The sequence below is a fragment of the Panthera onca genome, chromosome A2 (genome assembly GCF_046562875.1).
Source record: "Panthera onca isolate mPanOnc1 chromosome A2, mPanOnc1 haplotype 2, whole genome shotgun sequence".
Classification (NCBI taxonomy): domain Eukaryota; kingdom Metazoa; phylum Chordata; class Mammalia; order Carnivora; family Felidae; genus Panthera; species Panthera onca.
The window spans coordinates 107,040,390-107,062,265 of NC_138340.1; the positions used below are offsets into that span (position 1 = coordinate 107,040,390).

The 21,876-nt window shown below is 36.4% G+C and overlaps 1 protein-coding gene across 12 annotated transcripts in view; it reads right to left on the reverse strand.

Annotated features, from left to right (window-relative positions):
* The window catches only part of DGKB (diacylglycerol kinase beta), a 725,288-nt gene that overhangs the window by 24,258 nt on the left and 679,154 nt on the right, over window positions 1–21,876 (reverse strand). For all 12 annotated transcript variants that reach the window (XM_060632583.3, XM_060632585.3, XM_060632581.3 and 9 more), the window contains 2 exons: window positions 12,383–12,503; window positions 11,368–11,428 (listed from right to left, as the gene is read on the reverse strand). In XM_060632583.3, coding sequence (XP_060488566.1) covers window positions 11,368–11,428; window positions 12,383–12,503 — 182 coding nt within the window. The remainder of the gene's footprint in view (window positions 1–11,367; window positions 11,429–12,382; window positions 12,504–21,876) is intronic.

Genomic DNA, 21,876 nt, shown 5'->3' on the forward strand with positions numbered 1-21,876 from the left:
CAGCTAAAGTGCTAGAAAAGTTTACTATTTCAGTTGTAGATATTAGCTTGCTCAAAATAACTTTTAAAATATTAAGCTAGAATAGGTTTCAAATAAAAAGCTGATATACAGAAGTTTTAATAAAATGGTTGAGATTCTGTAATAAAAGAATGGTAAAGCTATTTGGTTTCAAGTCTGTTTTTAGTTCCCAGGTCTGAGATCAGTTAATTTAGGTAGTACGTATAAGGGGAGCCACCTACCATAAATATAAAAAAAATTCTAGCTATTTCCCTCTTCTTCTACTCTTATTATAAATACTGTCATGTATGTTTATAGTTAGGCTTTAGTAACTTCTTGTCAGGAAACACAGCTTCATCCACAATTTGCCTATAGTCGTATTTGTTGTATCTAGCAATCGAGAAAGATGTAGACACATAAACTATAGAGAAAAGCAATCCATCCACTACTATTATATTTTCTAATATGATATTATGTGAAATGCTCATTTCAATGGTATTTCCAACTAGAAAAAGATTGTCATGGTATTCAACTTTGTGAGTGGGCTGAAAGGGCCATTAAAACAATCTTTTCTTAATACAGTTTATCTTGCTTTTCAGCATAAGTGACCTACACTGAGTTTGCTGTGGTTAAGGTGCTAGAGAAAGTCCAAGTGCCAAGAAGACCCACTGCCTCACTGTTTGTTTTACACTTGAGCTCCTTTACACAACACTATGCATTACAGAAAGCTTCAGAGACACTGTATTACCTCCTCTCTGAACTTTTTACCCTTCGGCAAACAAGCTTAATCAACTGATGACCAGTTTGGGAGTAGAAAACCAAGTTAGGGACAGACCCAGTCTTATAACTCTTTGCTTGGTGACCTTGGACACTGAACTAACCATACCTCCATTGTCGAAAAACCTCTCATACAATCACATAACTTACTTGGAATAGTCTTAATATATGTTTTCTTATAGACAGAGTAATCTAAAAACCACATCTCATGTAGTGATCCACATCATTACTGGCTTAGAGAAATACCTAAAACATTACAGTTGAGTATAAAAACTATGCCATTTTGATCCATTATTTTCACTCAAACAAGCTCTCAACTACTTATATGCAGGACACAAGAATGGAAAAATAATTCATGAGGTTTTCTCAAAATGAGTAAGATTTGAGATTCAAGGTTTAGTGAATTTCTTCGTCTTACGTAGTTGCTGTTGTTGTTGTTTTAAAAAATAGAGACATGGGGAATTATGCTGTGAAGTCTCCAAGTTGGCAGATAAGCACTTCTGGCTACTAATACTTCAACCTGATGGGGATAATGCAGACAGATCTCAAAATAGCCAAACACAGTAACATTTAAGGAGAGTGGTGACATTTTCAGTTCTACTCAAGTAGGAATAAGCAAACTTCACCCTAACAACAAGTACAGATCCTACATAGAATACATAGAGCAGCTTTCTGAGGATGCTGAAAGCAAATGACAGCAGGCAGAATGGAGAAGGAAATCAGAACATAACGTGTCACTAAACCAGCGATGGGTTTCCTGTTTTCTCTTCCTCCTCTCATTTCCTAGCCAGAGATCTTGGAATAGAGGAGGAACACAAAAACCTATTCCTTAACATTGTATACAATCTCCCATGTTTACCCTTGAGCTGTGTATGGATAGCTTTGTCCATCAGAAGCATAGTGACAACTTAAAGAACCAAAATAGGGGTTAGACTACTATCCAGATTCCACACAAGCCTATGGATATTATACATATAGAATGATTCTGAATAAACTGCAAAGACTTTGAAAGTTGAACTGACATTGGAAACCCAACTCACAGGAAGCAGCTCAGGATTTGTGACCTGAAACTAACTGGATCAATTACTTGCTAAAATAACCACAACAATGACAAATCAACATTCCTCATAAGAATTAAAAAAAAATACACAAGAGTTTCATAAGATGGTATCTAAAATGTTCAAAATACAATTCAAAATTTCTCAACATATGAAGATCCAGGAAAATCTCAAAAACTCACAAAGGGAAAGACAGTCAATAATGTAAATCCTAAGATGACACAAGTGTTAGAGTTACCACACAAGGGCTTTAGAGCAGTTACTGCAACCATGCTCCAAAAAGTAATGATAGATATTCCTAAAATGAAAGGAAATCTTGAAACTATTGGCTGAAAAATAGAGGAAATTAAAAAAAAGAAATTAGAAATTTTACAATTAAAAAATACAATGACTGCAATTAAAAAAAATTACTTGGATGGGCTCAAGAATCCAACAGACAAAAAAAGAGGAAAAAGTCAGTGATCTTGAATAAAGATGAATAAACATTATCTAGTACGAACAACAGAAAGAACAAAGAGGAAAGAAAAAAAATTATGGAGACTCAGAGATCTGTGAGATACTACTTCAAGTATCTAATACATGTCATCAGAATTTTAAAAGGAGAAGAGAATGAGTATGGTATCTAAATTAATATCTGAAGAAATAATGGCTGAAAACTTTCTAATTTGGCAAAGACATAATGCTAAAGACTCATGAAGCTCAGAAAAACTAAAACAGAATGAGCTCAAAGAAATCCATGCCCAGGCTCATCGGAATCAAATTACTGGAAACTGAGGACAAAGAAAAAATCTTGAAAGCAGCCTGAGAAAATGATGCATTACAAATTGTGAAGCAATGATTCAAATGACTAGATATCTCATCAGAAACCACATTATGTAAAAGCCACTACGCGATATATGAAGGGGAATTGAGGATGAATCTTAAAATGCTTACAATTAAGTCAGAAGAGCTGGATACATATACACATAGCCGAAATACAAGACTGTGCACTGCAATGGCTTCAAGAAGGTATCAACAGAGAGCCACAGAAATACAAAGGATAAGGCAAATATTTCAAACAGATGGGGAGTTAAAAAGGCTTCATGAGGAAATTGCTGCTAAGCTTGGCTTTGAAAGAAGGAATTTTATTTTATTTTTAGTATACATGTATTTATATATCTCATTGCCTTTCAAAAAGATTTTGTAGTAAATTACAAAAATACATATATCCCAACAGGATAGGATAATTAATTCAGGCAATATGAATAAAAGGGAAAATAAAGCATATCAAAATAATAAACCATAGGTTCAATGAAAGAAATCCAACCATGGGTCCTATAGGATTGCTGGAAGAAACCACAGATTTGTTGGTTGGCTGCTTGAAGGCCAGAAGAATTAGTTTATTTCTAAAACACCAAATAGCAAATTGGGATTTTAGACACAAAATTAATAGGCATGAGTAGAAAGCCCCTGGAAAGTGATCCCTATGAAGCATGGCAGCTTTGGGAGAATTATTTAATGCCATCACAAGGATTCTAAACTTATTTTGTGTGAAACAAGGAGGCATTGAACTTTGAGATCTGGGAGTAAAATGATTATTGTTGTTCAGTAGTAATTTTGGCAGCAACGTGATGGATGGGTTTGGCTATACTGGGAAGAAAAAAAAAACAAAAAAAAAAAAACCCCAAAAAACCCCAAAAACAAACAAACAAAAAAACCCCATGACATATAAAAGAGAAAAATGTAAATAAGCTGAAAACTATTTCAATTCTGTTATAAATGATAGAGTTGTAACTGATTACTAATATTAGAGATACAGTAAGGGCCTGAAGAGTAACTGAGTGAGACAGCAAAGCATTATAATTATGAAAAAATGGAAAAAGGCATTAGAGCGACCTGCTCTATTTCCTACCTTGTGGCCTTGGAAAACCTGCTTAATTTATCTGGATTATTTTCATTTGTTTGTTTGTTTTCAGTGTATGATATGGGGATTATAATAACCTTACTGACTTGTTAGGGTTTTTGTAAGGATTAAATAAGTAATAAATATAAACAGAAACTGGTTCATGGTCAACACTCAAAAAATGTTAGGCATTGTAATAGTGGATACCTCCAAACATATCTATCTGGTACATCCAAATATCCCAAAATTCAATCAGCCTTCACCTAAATGGCACTAAATTTTACAAATTAAAAATTTTAATTTTCTATCTTAATAGTCTGAGATGAATATGTATTTAGCAAATCATTTCAGAATAAATAATACCTTTAGGTTACGCTTATTTTTAATAATTAAGCAAACATATAAATAAAGATTTAACAGACCACAGAACACTGCTCCTCTTTTTTAAAGACTTTGCATTTTAAAGCTGGGCTGGATATATTCTCTTTGCAAACACAAGTCAAAATTAAGATAAGCTCCAGATCACTGCATCATCTAGAGCAATCAGAAAAAGATCCAGTCTTCCCAAGTGAGGGTGAAAGCAAAGGCTAGGAATGTAGCCAGTGTCTGAATCAAGGAGATACTAGTACCAGGGAAAGAAACTGGCATTCAAGTCAGAAGACAGTATCTCATAGAACAGCCTACACATTAGAAATGGGGAAGGAGGAGACAATTGCTCTTAGGTCACTAGATGACCAAGTATCTGCCCCAGGAATAACAGGGATCAAACCTAAGGCAGCAAGACAACCAGGTTTGGCAGAAATTGGCTGAGTACCAAGTCAGGGCTGACTTGTGTGTTGATGGTGTCTAACTTTGGAAGTAGACATTGGGGAAGTGGGTTCAGGGTCCTGAGAGGTAAATAAAAAAGGCAAAGAGAGATCAAAAGACATGTAAGTGCTTTCTAGAAGTTGCGTTTACTTCAGCTACCCCTTTGAGAAGTCTTTATATTTAATCTGTGGTCATTTCTCCAGTTAGCTTATGATCTGTTCATGACTTCCTTCCCATTTGCCACCACACAGAAGAAAGTTCCAGGAACTCCCTTCATTTTAATCACAGGAAAAGCGCTCAGGATAATACCGCATTACAACCTCTTTGGCATTATTTTCATAAAAGTATCATAAGTAACAACTAATACATGATGATTAATATTTCAAAGTATTAGCAGAATTATTAACATAATTGATAATGCAAAGGGAAGTGGCCCAAAGAAATTTAACTGTACCATACCAAGAAACAGAAAGAAATTAAAATTCTGAAGGTTAAGGATGTATTTTTTCTTTGATACATTAAAATTCTTTGCTTTGAGAATGTAATGAATAAAGTTAACTCAAAATAACTTTTACATGTATTTATATATGAAAAATATGTGAATGAATTGCTAGCCAACCTACATTATGTTCAGTGAAAGAAGATTTAGTAGAAAGCATTTTTTTAAAAATGTTATACTACCTCAAGAAGTATTTAAGAAATTCACAAACTCAAAATGCACTTGGCATTGGCAGCATAATTATGTATAAGGCACAGTGCTATGCTCTCTGGGTATAAAGATGATCAAAATCATGGTGTATGACCTCAATAAGCTTATGTCTATCAAGGAACTAGACAGACAAGCTGATAATTTTGATATAATATCATTAGTGCTTGGATAAAGCTATGAAGCACTGAGGCCGGGCTTTCCAACTAGCTGGGGTCAGGGATGGGGTGCAAGAAATGGCAATGCTCAACAAAGGCTTCATGGAGGAGGGGCAGCATGAAATGACTCTCAAACTGAGTTGTGTAACTCAACTAAAGAAGAAGAAAAAATTATTTGGGACACAAGGGAAGCACATGAAGAGATTAAAAAGAAGTAAGGTAAATGATACTGGTGAAATTGGAAGCCTGATTCAAATTATATTTCATCAGAAAGAAAGTAATTACATGATTTTAAGCAGAAGAGTATCATGGTGAGATTAGTATTTTAGAGTGATCATTCTGGTAGAAAGTTACAGGATGGGTTAAAATGGGGGACAAAATGGAGATGGGGAAAGACTGATGTGGTTAGTGCCAGGCATGAAAGAGAAATGAAGTGGGCCAAATCTAGGACAAGAGTAGTAGGGATGGAAAAAAGAAAAAGATCCCAGAAATATGTCATATTGGTAGGTGGACATGGTATTTGAGTTTGGGGGTATGGAGAGAAATATAGGAGTGCATTCATGGTTCTAGCTTGGGAAACAGTAGGTACAACATAATGGTTTCACTAACTCAATATGGTAAAAGGAGGAGTAAGTGTTTTGGAATGTAAGAAGTCAGTATTTGTTTGTGGGGAGGAAATGAAGGGAGACAGATGATGAGTCCATTTTAGCTATATTGAATTTGTGGCTTGGTATGACTCCTAACTTAACAGAACTTTAGCGGGCACTCATCACTTGTTATGAATGGATACAAAATGAAATCTGACCTCATCTATGATCCCCCATATCTTACTATGCTCTCTCCTCCTCCCCAAGCTATTCTGTTTGTTCTCTCCACAATAGGAGCATACTGACAACACAAACAGTATGTTTGATGTGCTTAGGGAGAAGGACTGGGGAGGAAGAAGACAAAAGGGGGAAAATAAGCTCTGGAGTCCTGCCTAAAGAAAGGCTCTTCTGGAACTATTTCAATACAAAGTCTTCTGAAACTAACTGTCTCTTCAGTTTGATAGGCTTGTGAACATGGCCGATTGTTATATGGCTAGAATCCATACTCTGTTAGTGACTATTATAAAACTGTGAACTGAGGAGTATTTGACACATTTCTAATGACTACTTTATAGTGAGATATTTTAAAAGGTCATAAATGTAATTATTAAGTATATAGTGGAAAAGCTTTAGTTTTAAGCGTTCTTAGTTTTGCTTTTCCTGATACTTTAATTCTGGACTGGTGAAATTTCTAAGCAAATATTATCTTATTTTTTTTAATTCTCTCCTTATTGTGGTAAAATGTAAGTAACAGAAAATTTCACATTTTCACCATTTTTAAAGTATACAGTTTGATGGCATTATGTACATCCCCCTTGCTGTAGAACCACCACCACCGCTTATCCGCAGAACTTATATTACTTTGATTTTTTAAAAAAAATCATTAAAATCAGAATCAAGACCCACTTATCACCTGCCTTTCCATTTTATATATTCCACTTAGAGAAAACCAGGCTTCTGCTGTGCTCTATATATCTAGAGCAAATCCTTCATAAATTAAATATCAGCTCAATCATCAAAGAGTTTTTACATTCTATCAATTTTTATGTTCTATATGAAAAACATTTTGTTATTCAATTGAAACAAAGAAGACTCTTTAGTTAAACCATACCAATGCTATGAAGACTATTTAAATAGTCTCTTCATTTAAAGTGAAATTTAAAGTTCAGAACTCCATGTGGTTCTAGGAAAAGTAGAATATGCCAGAATATGAAATGACAAAAATGAGCCATAGTCTAGTACAGCTCTTGGCCCGCTAAAGACTGGAATATTCTAAAAGAATAAGAGATTTGGGGTGCCTGGGTTAAGCATCCGACTTGGGCTCAGGTCATTATCTTGGGGTCCGTGAGTTTGAGCCCTGCGTCCGACTCTGCTGACAGCTCAGAGCCTGGAGACTGCTTCGGATTCTGTGTCTTCCTCTCTCTCTGCCCTTCCCCTGCTCATGCTCTGTCTCAGTAATACATAAACACTAAAAAAATCTAAAAAAATTAAAGAACAAGAGAGTTTAAAGGAGAGAAAATTAGGGGCACCTGGATGGCTCAGTCAGTTAAGCATCCAACTCTTGGTTTTGGTTCAGGTCATGAACTCAAAGTTCGTGAGTTCAACACTCAGATGGGACTCTGTGCTGACAGTGCAGAGCCTCCTTGGAATTCATTCTCTCTCTCTCTCTCTCTCTCTCTCTCTCTGTCTCCCTCTTTCTGCCCCTCCCCCATTCATGCTGTCTCTGTGTCTCTCAAAATAAATAAATAAACTTTGAAAAAAAATAAAGGAGAGAAAATTAAATATAAGTTATATAAAATTATTATTAATTTAACAATTGTATAGATCATGATAATTAATAGGCAAAATAAATATTCAGTTAGTAACTGAAATATAAGTTAACAAAAGTATCTTTTGAAGTGCTCAGGCTATGTAAAATAAGCTAAAATTATTCTGAAACACTATTTAGATTTTCATAGACATAGACTATTTATTTATTTTATTTATTATTTAAAAATTTTTTTTAACGTTTATTTATTTTTGAGACAGAGAGATACAGAGTATGAAGGGGGGAGGGTCAGAGAGAGAGGGAGACACAGAATCTGAAACAGGCTCCAGGCTCTGAGCCATCAGCACAGAGCGCCTGATGCGGGGCTTGAACTCATGAACCGCGAGATCATGACCTGAGCCGAAGTCGGACACTTAACCGACTGAGCCACCCAGGTGCCCCAGACATAGACTTTTTAAAGTAAGTGATTTACCTCATGCTCTGGAGGGGGAGTCACAAGGATGGTGTAGGGCCTTTTTGGATTGAGATCCATGATGGGAAATAACCATGGAGAGTGAGGACAGTGGAGCCAGACCACTGGTTTTAATTACTATTCTACCACTTAAAAAAAATGTTCATTTATTTTGAGGGAGGGCATGTGAGCAGTGGAGAGGGGCAGAGAGAGAGAGAGAGAGAGAGGGAGAGAGAATCTCACGCAGGCTGTATGCTCAGCAGGAGCCTGGGGCTCATGAATTATGAGATCGTGACCTGAGCCAAAATCAAGAGTCGGACACTTAATCCCACTGAACCACCCAGGTGCCGCTCTACTCTAACACTTTTTATCTGTGTGGAATCAAGAAAACAATTTGACCTGTGCTTCAGTTACTTTATCTATAAAATGAAACTAATTATAGGGCTTTTGTGAAAATTAAATGTACAGGTCAGTACAGGTCAAATGTCTCAAACTGTACATGGCATAAATTAAGAGCTTAGTAAATGTTAGATATTATTATTATGACTATTAACTCTTTTGGATTTTAGGCATGGAGTAAGGAGTAAACATTCCTTCTCCCTGAAAAGAATCCAAAAATTACAGAGTCCTTGTGGAAGGCATTTGGTGTTTCACTGTTTTTCATCTATTATCTTGTGAAGCAAGCGGATGAAAACTGGCCTTCCATTAAAGACAAAAAGACTGTTACTACCAGCACCACTATCATCCCACATCACAACCACTGTCACCGCCACCACCACAACTACCATCACCAGCATCGGTGGTAGCACGTCCACCAGTTCATCCCGACCACCATCACCAGCCATGCATCACCAGCACCTTAGCGCATCACTACCACCACTGTATCACCAGCACCTTAGCACATCACTACCACCATCACTTGTGGCAACACCTTTAACATCTCCGTGAGTATAAATGTCACCTTAGAAGTGTGGGAAGAGTGAAGAGTACCAGACAAGATGCAAGTGCATACATGCTGGTAAAGGGAGAACAGGAAGTCTTTTAAGGATATTTGGAACCAAGTACAAAGAGAGCAGAAAGTATAGGAAGTAGCCAATCTACCGAGATTTTTAAACAGGCTTTTTGTTTTTACATTATTTTTAGAGAATAAACTGATGCACAAACTTGGGGTTCAAAGTGGCTAAAAAGAATATATCAGGAATAAACAAAAGATCATATTTATCTGCTGTACACAAAGAGTAAAGATAATAAGTTTAGAGTAAAACCACTGGAAAGGTAAAATTAACACTTCCCTTTTACATGGTAAGCTGGACTGTTTGGAATCTGTAGCTAAATGTGTTTAAACTAGTGGTTAAGAGAAGGGGCCTTAATCAAAGAGCCTGGGTTTGAGTTCTACTACGTATCTGACCTTGAATAAGTTATTCAACCTTCCAAAGCCTCCATTTTTTCCATCTGAAAAATGATGATATCCATTATTTAATGTTTAGGTGAATATTTAATACATACTAGTACAATGTTGTGTATTAATTATATCTCAATTTAAAATATACTTAAATATAACACCAGCACTTAGCACAATGCTATACTAATCTAAGATTAAGACCTCCTCTGCCACTCCCAACTGGTTACCCCCCCAATCTTAACTAAACAGTAAATACATCATCAATCACATGTAAGAGCTAACCTGGATTCATCGCTTTCTCTTAGCCCCCAGGGAACTCATTAGCAAATTCTTCTTGTCCCACCTCTCGAATGTTGCTTAAATCCATCTACTTCCCTGTCACTATCCATGCCTGAGCCCAGACTACTCTGATAGACTCTCTCCCAGCTGCTACTCAGTCCAATCCAATCTCCACCCAGTGGCCAAGGTGACCTTTTAACATGTAAATCAGATGATGCTTAAAGCCTTCAAAAGGTTCCCAATGGACACAGAATCAAATGCTAACTCTTTGCTATCATTTTTTCTACATGGTCTGTCCCCTGTTCATCTTCTATACTTTATCTCTTTCTGTTCTCCCCCTATCTCTACAAACTAGTTTCGGTCATCAAAACCCTCCTTACTGTTTGTCTAACATATTGAATTTTTATTTCTTCTTTCAAAAAAGGCCTCCTATGTCGACTAATCTAAAGTAGTATCCTCCATATTGTACCCTGTTCCTCCTTATCATTTCACCATACTTGTTGTCATAACTCTTGTAATCTGAAGTTACGTTTGTGATTAATCTGTTTATATTTAACATTTAGTGTCTTATCCAAAGAGTTCCTTGAAGATAATTATATTATTGATCCTGTTGTATTATTGATCATGATATATATCACTGATCGTGTTTCTATTCTTAGTACCAAGGGCATTGCCTAACATATTTTTGAAATATAATAAAATATTCACTATAAAAAATGTAAACTGAAATTTTGTGGGAGGTCTAAATGTCTAACTTAAATAATATCTCATTATGGAGAAAACAACAACAGGGAGAGTGTTCTACAGAGAAGGATGCCCTCAAATCCCCAAATGGAGGTAAAAAAATAACAAAACAGATGGGTTAAAATTCAGGGAGATTTATGTCTGAAGGCCCTACAAATAATCTTCTCACGTGGTGCTCTGAAATAAGTACAATAAAAATTAAGAGGGGCGCCTGGGTGGCGCAGTCGGTTAAGCGTCCGACTTCAGCCAGGTCACGATCTCACGGTCCGTGAGTTCGAGCCCCGCGTCGGGCTCTGTGCTGACAGCTCAGAGCCTGGAGCCTGTTTCCGATTCTGTGTCTCCCTCTCTCTCTGCCCCTCCCCCGTTCATGCTCTGTCTCTCTCTGTCCCAAAAATAAAAAAAAAAAAAAAAAAAAAAAAACGTTGAAAAAAAAAATTAAGAAAAATTTTATCAATTTTCTTTAGTTCCAGAGTTTAAAATATAATCGATCTATGGTATCTAAAGGTTGTACTTACACTAATACAAACATTCAAAAGTCAAACCACTGCCAAGGGCATATAATCCCACAAACCTGAATGCAATAGTCCTGACACATCAATAATAAATAGAAAAAGGTACTTGGTAATAGATCCAAAGCTTAAATATTGTGATTATTCAGTTATAGGATTATGTGATTAGTTAGTTATAGAAGTACATGACATCTGAAAAGCAAATATGAAGTGATATAGCATTTCAACTACTCGGTACTCACCGTACATGGGGTCTGCATCCATGGTTCCCCATCGATCTGCATTGGCAGAGACTTGCTAGTCCTGGAGGAAAATATTTCATTTTAAGTATAACAATGAAATATTTTATATAATAGACTATATGTAAGATATAAGATGATGAGACCAGAAAATGCAAATATGGCAATAGCTGGCTCTAAATTTAACTCTTCTGAAGGAGACTTTAAGTCTTGACTATTAATGAATACCCTGAAAAGGTACCTTGGTAACAGGAATATGAAGAGCTTCCTGGTAAATGTGATGATATAAAACAAATTATGGATACCAACAGAAAAATGTAGGGTTTATGGTTAATGATACAGTCAGAATTCCTATAGCTGAAAATAAAGCCTCCTTGTTTTCATGAAAACCTACATCTCAGACCTGGAGGAAAGGTGTTTGATGTCTCAGATTTTCCAATATCAACATTTTTATACAAATAACACCAATTATACCTGTGCTATGACCCATGGTTTCACCTTAGGGTCAAAAATACTTTTTTTTTTTTTCCCTAAAGGTAAAGTTCTGGAAAAATGCTTCTTAAAAAGGTTTAAATTTAATACATATATGAGATCTTACTTTACAATAATTGGTTATTTAATTTTGTAGAAATGATGGTGTACTTTAGTTCATGAAGGACTTTAAGTTAATGGTGCTTCACTAGTGTTTCCATTGGGTATTATGCCTGGTAGATACTTCCATGCCTCTGCAAACTAAACTGTATGGGAATCATGCTAGTGGAGACGAAATTTGTACGTTAGAATTGTATACCATGGTCTGAACACGAGGGTATCGAATTCCAATAAACCTGATAAGTAACAGTTAACCAAAACTTGGTAAAATCTGCCAATTTCCATCATTTTCAAATATATCAGTGTTAATTATTGATAATTTGAGGCACAAATAAGACAAATGTTGTTATCAGAGTCCTGCATACTTTCAATTAACTTTTATTTATATCATCTCAACCCCTTGTCTCAATTACAGAGAAACAGCTACCTGATGACCACAGAGGAGCACTGAGCCAGCCGCCGCCCAGCACTCTTCAGTCCCGTGTATATTTGTCCCATCTCCATGGCTCCTTCCAAGCCAACTACCTCTAGCAGCTGATCACTCAGATCTGAAAGAAAACAGAAGCCTTGTAAGTTACGGTGTAGATCCATATGTGCACAATTTAATGCCCTTAGGTATTATGAAGATGAAAAATGAAAGCTACTTGACAAAGAAAGCTTGTCTTGGATTCTGAAAGTAATGAAAAGATGGCCTACGTCTAAAGCTCTCAGTTTAACTAAACCCCGAGATGCTGTGGGAAAAGATCTGCTGTCAGCTTGGTCTAAAACAAAATGGGAAGAATCAATTTGGAGCCAAATAATGCCAAAGAATATACCAGTAGTTTTTAACATCAACAAACTTAATGTTATTCCACATGTATATATGGAACGTTTATACATTTGGCAGCAAATATACATTTCAACACTATAAATAAAGTATGAGGATATGCTGTCAAACATGATTTTGTTACATTACTCGAACAAAAGACCCTAGAGATCACGGAATTCGAGTCTCTCATTTAGAGATAGGAAGATTGAGTCTCTGAATCATTGAGTGACTTGTCCTTAGTGATGGGTGACTTTGTGCAGAAGTTCAAGAAACAATATTAATTTCTTGAAATGTTTTTTTCTGACGATATGCTACTAAAATACTATTTGGACACCACTAGATAATTAGCACAGTGCAATTATTATTTTTTTCTAACAGAGGACAGTAGAAAGGGCTAATAGTAATAGCTCTTGCTTGTTGAGTGTTTACTAAGTGCCTGTCGCTGGACTCCTTTGGTTCCCCTTAAAACAAATTGTGGGTAAATATGATTATTCCCATTCATAGACAGAGAAGCTGAACACTAGAGAAGTTAACTAATTTATTCATATTAACATACCTAGGAAGTGACAGAGCCAAAATCTGAACCCAACTACTCTGATGCATAACCACCGTGCACTTGATAAATCAACCATATAAAACAGAGAGTCTTAAAAATTATAGAAATGCTTCTTACATAGGGAAAGAGGTTGGACTGTATAAGCTTCAAGGTCCCTTTCCAATCTGAAGACTTTGGCTCAGCCAGAGGCAGAGGGTGCCCTCACATCAGGAGAATCCCACCAAGCCCAGCCCTGACACACAGCCCCTACACAGCTTACTTATTGAGCTCAGAGTGCCTGGATCCCTGAGAGGGAGGCAAGATTCCAGGTGCATATATATGGTCCTTTTATATTTTAACATTCTCATGTTTCTGTCAAATGTGAATAGTTTAATATTATTTTAGTAGCAGAACAAGCTGGAGATTGGAGCACAGAGTGGGAGGGCAGGATTATTTTACAAGATAATAACGTAAAAGCTGGTCATAACTGAGGTTGGACGTGCAGAAAAACAAGTGTGTTCTGTACGAACTCCATTTTGCATGGGAAACCCTCTTCCCGCACTACGGATCCACTGTAGCACAGAGTTCATAAAAGTAGATAATACATTTTAGTGTAGTTCAAGGGTATGGCAACTAAACACTCTGAAATCTCAAAATTTGTTAGGCTCATGATCATTGGCAAATATAAACCCTTAAAACAGAAAGTGTGACCAAGCCACTGGATTTTTCTTTAAATGAACTGATCAAAAAAAAACCAATTATTTTTTTTAAACTTTAAGCTATAGCTGAAGCTGAGATTTCACCAAGTCAACACAACATTCCAGCTACAAAATCAAATGTTAAGAAGTCATACATTCATTCACCTTGCTGTTCTAAACCCTATTTAGACTTATTTCTCATGAAACTTATTCTGTGTTTCTAGTTTAAATTTATGTTGCCAAGAACAGATGGACAAGGAATGGAAACATATTCTTTCAGCTGTAGCCCGCACTAAAATGTACTTGGCTCTATAGCCTGGGTGTTAATATACGCATTTCTTAGATATATGTCAACCAGAAAACTACACTGTGGCAAGCACTAAAACCCCAGATGTGTGTCTGGTGATATTTATAAAACAACAACAACAACAACAACATTGAAGTTCATATGAAGTATTATGTATTTTGCAACTGTCTGATTCCTAAATAAGGGAAATTTTGTGCTTATCTTGCAATGATCTGGTTGATGGGAACTATTCTACAAGAAATAAAACACTTTCTCATGACAGTTAATCTGTGAGCCCTAACTTTTCCATGAATCACAGGGATTGTCTAACCCACACCATATTGCTGCTGTCTACCACCCTCCTTCTGATTTTTTTCTTTAATTTGTCTTTGTTTTTCCTCCCTGAAAAAATACCCTGAAAATCAATTCTACCATTAATAATCAGTAATGAAGATATTTCTTACAGATTTAGAAGACAGGCTTTCAAATTTTCATGTTCTTCGTAACACAAAGAACTGCATAGAAATAGTGGAATATTTACTAACTCCAGTAAAAGGAAACTGATACCATTTATTTCAGGTTAATACCAATAACGTTCAGGAAAAAAAAAAAGCAGCTCTAAATTTGTGCTGAACAAATTTGCTTCTATTACACTTCCACATTTTGTAAATACAGTAGTCTGCAATGTCTGTGCAAAATTGAGGCTTCTTACTTATTGTCTTTGGGGGTTGGATCTTGACTGATTTCAGACAAAGATCGTTTCTATCTATGCCATTTTGAATTTTGTTTCTATATGTAGTATCATCTAAAAACATCAAAGACTTCCTCACTTCACAGTCTAGCTAAAATTAGTTTACATGCAGGTCCCGCTGGGATGTCACAATCAACCAAATAAACCTACTGAATTGGTTTGCTACCTGGCTATTGATTTCATACATAAAAGTTGAAGTAGCGAACTACAGCCCAAGAACCAAGTCTGGCCTGCTGCTTGTTTTTGTGTGGGTTGCTAATTAAGAATGGTTTTTATCCATTAACAAAGTGAAAACATTTAAAAAGAATAATATACCGTGACATCTGAAGATCATATGAAATCAAAATTTTAGTGTTCATAATTTAGGTCCTTTTTGTCTTTTTTTTTTTTTGAGAGGGGTAGAGAGACAGGGAGCAGACAGACTCTCAAGCAGGCTCCACCCCCAGTGTGGGGCCCAACGTGGAGCTCAATCCCATGACCGTGGGAACATGACCTGAGATGAAATCAAGAGTCAGATGCTCAACGGACTGAGTCACTCAGGCATCCCCATAATTAAGCTTTGATTGTAGCGCAGCTACATTCTTTCTTTTAGGGTTTGTTTGTTTGTTTGTTTGTTTGTTTGTTTTTGTCTATGTCTGCTTTCACACTGCAATGGCAGAGTATTTGCAACAGAGACCATACAGCCTGAAAAGCCTGAAACATATACTATCTGAACCTTTAGAGAAAAGTGTCAACCTCTAGTCAAGAGAAACATATAATTAATTAGGCCATTGAGATTTTCACTTCAGTACTGCCACTATAAATGCTAAATGACATCACAGTGACCTGAATGAAAGGCAGAACATCCTTCCTTCCTCAGTGTATGTGCCCCTGAGTAAAACAGTTTTTCTCAACCATGGAGTCTCACCACCTTTTTGTACTGTGAGGATTCTCATAATCAATTTGTTATTGCATCGTGAAATACCAAAGTTTCCAAATAACTTTGTTACAAAAAAACGAGAGGCTTAATGTTCAACATTACGCGCAGTCATTGCATCCTGGTTGGACTTTTGAGCGTGAGAAAAAAAAAGGGAGATGATACACAGCTAGGCATGAATCACAACCAGACCTGTAGATCCAGAAGAGCTAGCTCCACCTGTGAGCGTCACCCACTGAGTACTGAGACCTCCTGACATCCTGGTATTTGGAAGTATGTGTTGATCCTGAGGAAGATACTGCTTTCACTCAGTGGGAAAAACTACATTTCTAAAGAGTTAAATGTCTTTCCAAATGGCTCTATGGGGGTAACAGAGTTAAGAGAATCTGCCATATTTGATTTTTTTTCATATTTAAAACAGAAAGTCCAGAAAAGGTGCGTCAGAGGGAAGGAACTTGATGAAACAACCAAAAACTGAGTCATATTAGAGCGACATTCTTTTTTTTTTAATTAATTAATTTATTTTGAGAGAGAGAGAGAGCACACAGGAGAGGCAGAGACAGAGGGAGAGAGATAATCCCAAGCAAGCTGCACACTGTCAGCGCAGAGTCTGACACAGGGCTCAAACCCAGGAACCACTGGGATCATGACCTGAGCCAAAATCAAGAGTAAGACGCTTAACCGACTGAGCCACCCAGGCACCCCTGGAGCAACATTCTTAACACAGGGTCAGGTGACTCTTCAACAGTATTTCAATATAATTGGTGTCCTTCATTATCCTATATATTTTTATGAATTTTAAACATGCTCTGAAGATATTCAGTAGATTTCACCAGACTGTGACAGACATATGACAAGAAACACTACTTTAGAGTTTAATTTGCCGCGGACGTTGTAAATGTTTTTCTGAATACTTTTAGTGCAGGGCCATTTTGTTACACAGGCAATCAGGGGGTAAAGTATACCCCCAAGAGTCAGGGATAAAGTACAGATTTGAGAACACAGGAGCAGCACAGCTAATAAGTGGGTAATATTTATTCACAGCTCAGTCTCTTCATTTTTGACAGTTATGCCCTGATAATATGTCTCATTATATAATTGTTTCAAAATGCCATATGTGAGGGAAGAGAAAAGGACGCATTACAAACACAGACTGAATGTGGGTTGCAGCATTTTACATCTCGTAGAATATAATGTGTACTGAAGTGAGGGGAAGGAGGGGCAAGGCAGGGCATGCTTCTTTGTGACTGGTGTCCAGCAACATGCTGTGACATGGGGGGAGGCCATATCCTGGGCTATACTCACTGACTCAGCAGGGACATTTTGTATTCACCATAAATTGCTAATTATATCAACGTCTATTATGTCTTTATTTGGCCATGATGTGTGCAGATTATCTATGGAGTTGTACCTTTGAGGGTGGGCAGATTGTATGCCTTCTAGTGATGTTTCATTTATCTAGCAATTATTGGAAACATGCCTGGAGATCCAGAATAAACTTGTAAAAAGCCAAGGTATGTATGAAATTCATCCACGTAGGTGAATCTTTGAGGATTTTTCCTTCAGATGTGCATCTATTGTCCATTGATTCTTTATTTAGATGGCTCCTCACACACACCAATGGCCATTTTCCCTTACCTCCTAAATTAGAAAATGCAAATAAAAGAAGGTGATTGGAGAGAACTAAAGCCACTGTTTATTCATATGGACTTTGTTTCACAGCCCAAGTATGTAAACATTAAAGAAGACTTTGGGGCGTCTGGGTGGCTCAGTCGGTTAAGTGTCCAACTTCGGCTCAGGTCACGATCTCACGGTCCGTGAGTTCGAGCCCCGCGTCGGGCTCTGTGCTGACTGCTCAGAGCCTGGAGCCCATTTCAGATTCTGTGTCTCCCTCTCTCTCTGACCCTCCCTCGTTCATGCTCTGTCTCTCTCTGTCTCAAAAATAAATAAATGTTAAAAAAAATTAAAAAAAAAAAAAAGACTTTTAGCACCTAAGGCGATATACCATGCAATTATAGGTCTATCAAGGAAGTGGGGAGAGTATATATCTATATACTCTATATATAGATATATACTCTATGCCTACTATGGGCAGCCTCTCTGCTCTCTGCTCAGGAATTTATAGGCATTTTTTCATTTAAGACTCCCAGTAATCCTTACAAACTGATATTATTCTCCTCATTTTATTGATGAGAAAACTATGTTACTTGTGCAAGTCTTCACATGTAGTTGAAAATCTGGTTTTCAAACTACATATGCTTGACTCCAAATTCCATGTTACTATACATACTGACACAGTAAGAAGTAACCATTAAATGTTATCACTGATGGAAGAGAAAAAAAAAAAAACAACACTAATAGTACCACTAATACCACTAATTTTCTTACTGCTAAATCATTTCAGATGTCATTAAATGAAAATATAGAATAAAACTCTCATTCACAACAACTACTCCAGGTCATGTGTGCATTATACTCTGCAGAATCCTGCAAGGAGGCTATGAAATGCAAAATACTTTTTGGAATAATTTATATCCAAAATGGTTAAAATGAAAACACTAGAAAATTAGAGTCTGGTACATAAATGGATTAACTAGAATTATTTGGAAAATTGAGCAGTATGAAATAACCCATTCTATTTTCAAAATCTGAAAAATAAGGGGTTAAGCTACACATACCGAAATTTTATAAATATATATATATATACACACACACACACAAGAGATATATATATATATATATATATATATATATACATATATTATGTATATATATGTGTGTGTGTGTGTGTGTGTGTGTGTGTGTGTATATATATATATATATATATATATTTATAAATCACATGCCTGCTTTTTTTTGTTTATTTATTTTTGGGAGAGAGAGAGAGAGAGAGACAGAGCACAAGCAGGGGAGGTGCAGAGAAGGAGATACAGAATCCAAAGCAGGCTCCAGGCTCTGAGCTGTCAGCACAGAGCTCGATCCAGGGCTCAAACTCACAAACCCAACTGCAAGATCATGACCTGAGCTGAAGTCGGAAGCTTAACGGACTGAGCCACCCAGGCGCCGTCCCCGCCCCGCCACGTGCCTGCTTTTATTTCATTTAATTTATTTGTTTCTTTTTTTTAAAGTGAGATACCACCAATTTTATTTTATTTTTAATTGTAAAGAAAAATTTATTTATTTTAATTTTTTTAAATATAATTTATTGTCAAATTGGCTAACATACAGTGTGTAAAGTGTGCTCTTGGTTTTTGGGGTAGAATCCCATGGTTCATCACATGCCTGCTTTTAAAAATGACTTTTAAAGAATGGATTTGATCATGTCTTTGAAAGCCATCTGGTTTTTGAAAACAACCAGCCAGAGCTGACTATAACTTTATGTATTTTCATTCTAAAATTCTGAACTTCTCTAAATGGATCCAAAAAAAGTAAAGACCAGAAATCACAGCGTGGCATATTGTCAACAACCTCCCTTATTGGGACCAAAGTGATTCAGGGCCTGCAAATCACTTTCTTACGTGGCATACTTGAAAAGCGATCTTCACCCCGGGGCACACAATCCAAGAAATCATAAGCATTTCTTTCACAAGGCCCATAGAGAATCAGCTTAAGGACTTCCCACAGCAATCTATTGCTGCAACTGACAATGTGTATTATGACTAAATGTAAACAGAGAGTTTGTGAGCACAAGCTAGCAGTGATTCTGAACGCTGTGCTTCTGGGTTCTTGAGTCAGTTTGTTCTTGTTAAGCTTTGTGGAGGGACTGAAGGCCGTCGCTTGTTTTCTGTGTGAATGAGCCATTAGTGTGTGTGGGGATGTTTTCACAGCACCATGCCTCTGCTGCCCTCTTCCATAAACCAAGCTACCTCACGTGTCTCCTCATATTAGCACCATCACTAAACAAAGCAAGTGCTCATGAATGATGGCTGATGTCAGCAAATTCTGAATAGCTTCTGGAGGGGCATCCTGAGCCCCAACACTGATGCCTGCTAAAAGGGTGAAGTCATCAGGGAGACGACCAACTGTCTTCTCCTACGAATTAAGCAGTTCCAACAATTAAAAAAGAAACCACCCCAATTCAAATCAATTTATTAGAAGGCAGTGCCAATATTACTTTAGATATGACTTTGTAGTTTTGCATTCAGTATCCAGCAGCAATATGAAAATGTTATTTTCTTGACATAGATTACAAAATACAATGTTTTATTGTCCCCTTATTTTAGTTTCAATGATGTATGAAAAACACTTAGGAAAAACAGTAACGTTTTAAGAACATGGTAATGAATTTGATCTCATTTATAAATTAATACTGAAAATTAAAATAAGAACAAAACATAATAATGACACATAGTCATTTACTGAATAACAGAGCTGGTTTTTATGTCCAGTTTATCCTGGTTACATACAAATAGTGTACTCTTAACAAGGGATTGAAAGATTCCATTATATTGGATTGACTGTGCTTTTTCAGACCATTTGTATAAAACCCTGCTGGTCAGAAGTAAATCATACTTCAGAATAGTATTTCTTCAGAAAAGAGGCTCCATGACTAAATATAATTAAATCCCAGCAACCTTCATTTGGAATTTTTTGGTATTCATCAAATATAGAATTATATCCTCAAATCTGGTGTCTGGCCAGAGAATCCTTGAAAATCTGCTGACTTCAGGGCTCTGCACAACAGGAATGCCACAGTTGCTGGTTAGAATAGTGTGTATGTTTAAGGGGTTTTGTTGTTTTACAGAACTGAGGACCCCCCCCCCCCCCCCGCTCCTGCTCAACTGAGCACAGGACGTCAGAGCAGAACTGAGACAGGAACTCTTATGGTCTCAAGTTCTAACAACACCCTAATAGCATCATTGCCTCATGGTTTAAAGATGAGCTGTTCTTGACTCATCAGTGCCTCTAGTAAAGAATGATTTGAGTCAGAAGATTCTGCTTTTTTTTCCCTTCATTTTTTAAGGCTTATAATAGATTGTAGACAGATGAACCATCCTATCTAAAAGGCTACTTGTTAACATGTTAGTACAACTTGGTGTATACCTAGATTCTTTTATTTCATATAGATCCTTCCTTTTTTTTCTTTCTTCTGTAGTAAGAAAACCTTATTTTATAACTTTATGGTTACAGAAAAAGAATTAAATTACATCTTGGATTACTAAATTGAATTAATGTTGACACAAGTAGTTTTATTTGGATGGGATTTTAAAATTAATCCCACTTGTAAATACTTGTAAGAAATAAATATCCTTTGTCATGTCAATTATAAAGTTAGCAAAGAAATTTTTCAACACATGAAATCACTTAGAAGAGAGAACTTGCAATCTACTACTGTATAGGAAATTTTCAGTATCTAGTCACCTCACCATACTTATTAATCATGTACTGACATGTTTCCAAAGAGCTTGGATTTAAAAAAAAAAATAAAGAATAAGCCCTTGTACATGGACATGTTGAGGGATTCAGATAAGCACAAAAGGTCTCTGTGAGAAAGTTTTCCTTTACATGTTAAGAAACATGTCATTTTATCTTTATAAAAGAACTGCACTGATATTAATCCAACTTTCAGAAAATACAGCAACATTTGTGACTAATAGTTATGTGAAAAGTAGAAATGGAACATTCGAAGTACCTTTGCCCCCAACAGCACTTGAGTACATAGGAGAAGTTCAAATGCAAACTTTCAGATTTCCAACACTGAAAAACTAAGGACTTTATCTCCCCTTTCAAGGAGTTGCTTTGTGGGTAGGGAGAGCCCAAACCTCTTTTATAGTCCAAACTTTGTTAATATAATTCATTCTTTTCCTACCTCTTCTTATAAGAGATATATTCTTCTTAAAAGAGTTTAAAACGCTTTTGCACTGATAATGTTGTATAGTGAAAAATTATTCTATTTAGTTGTATTCTTTTAAAAGTTATTTGTTTAA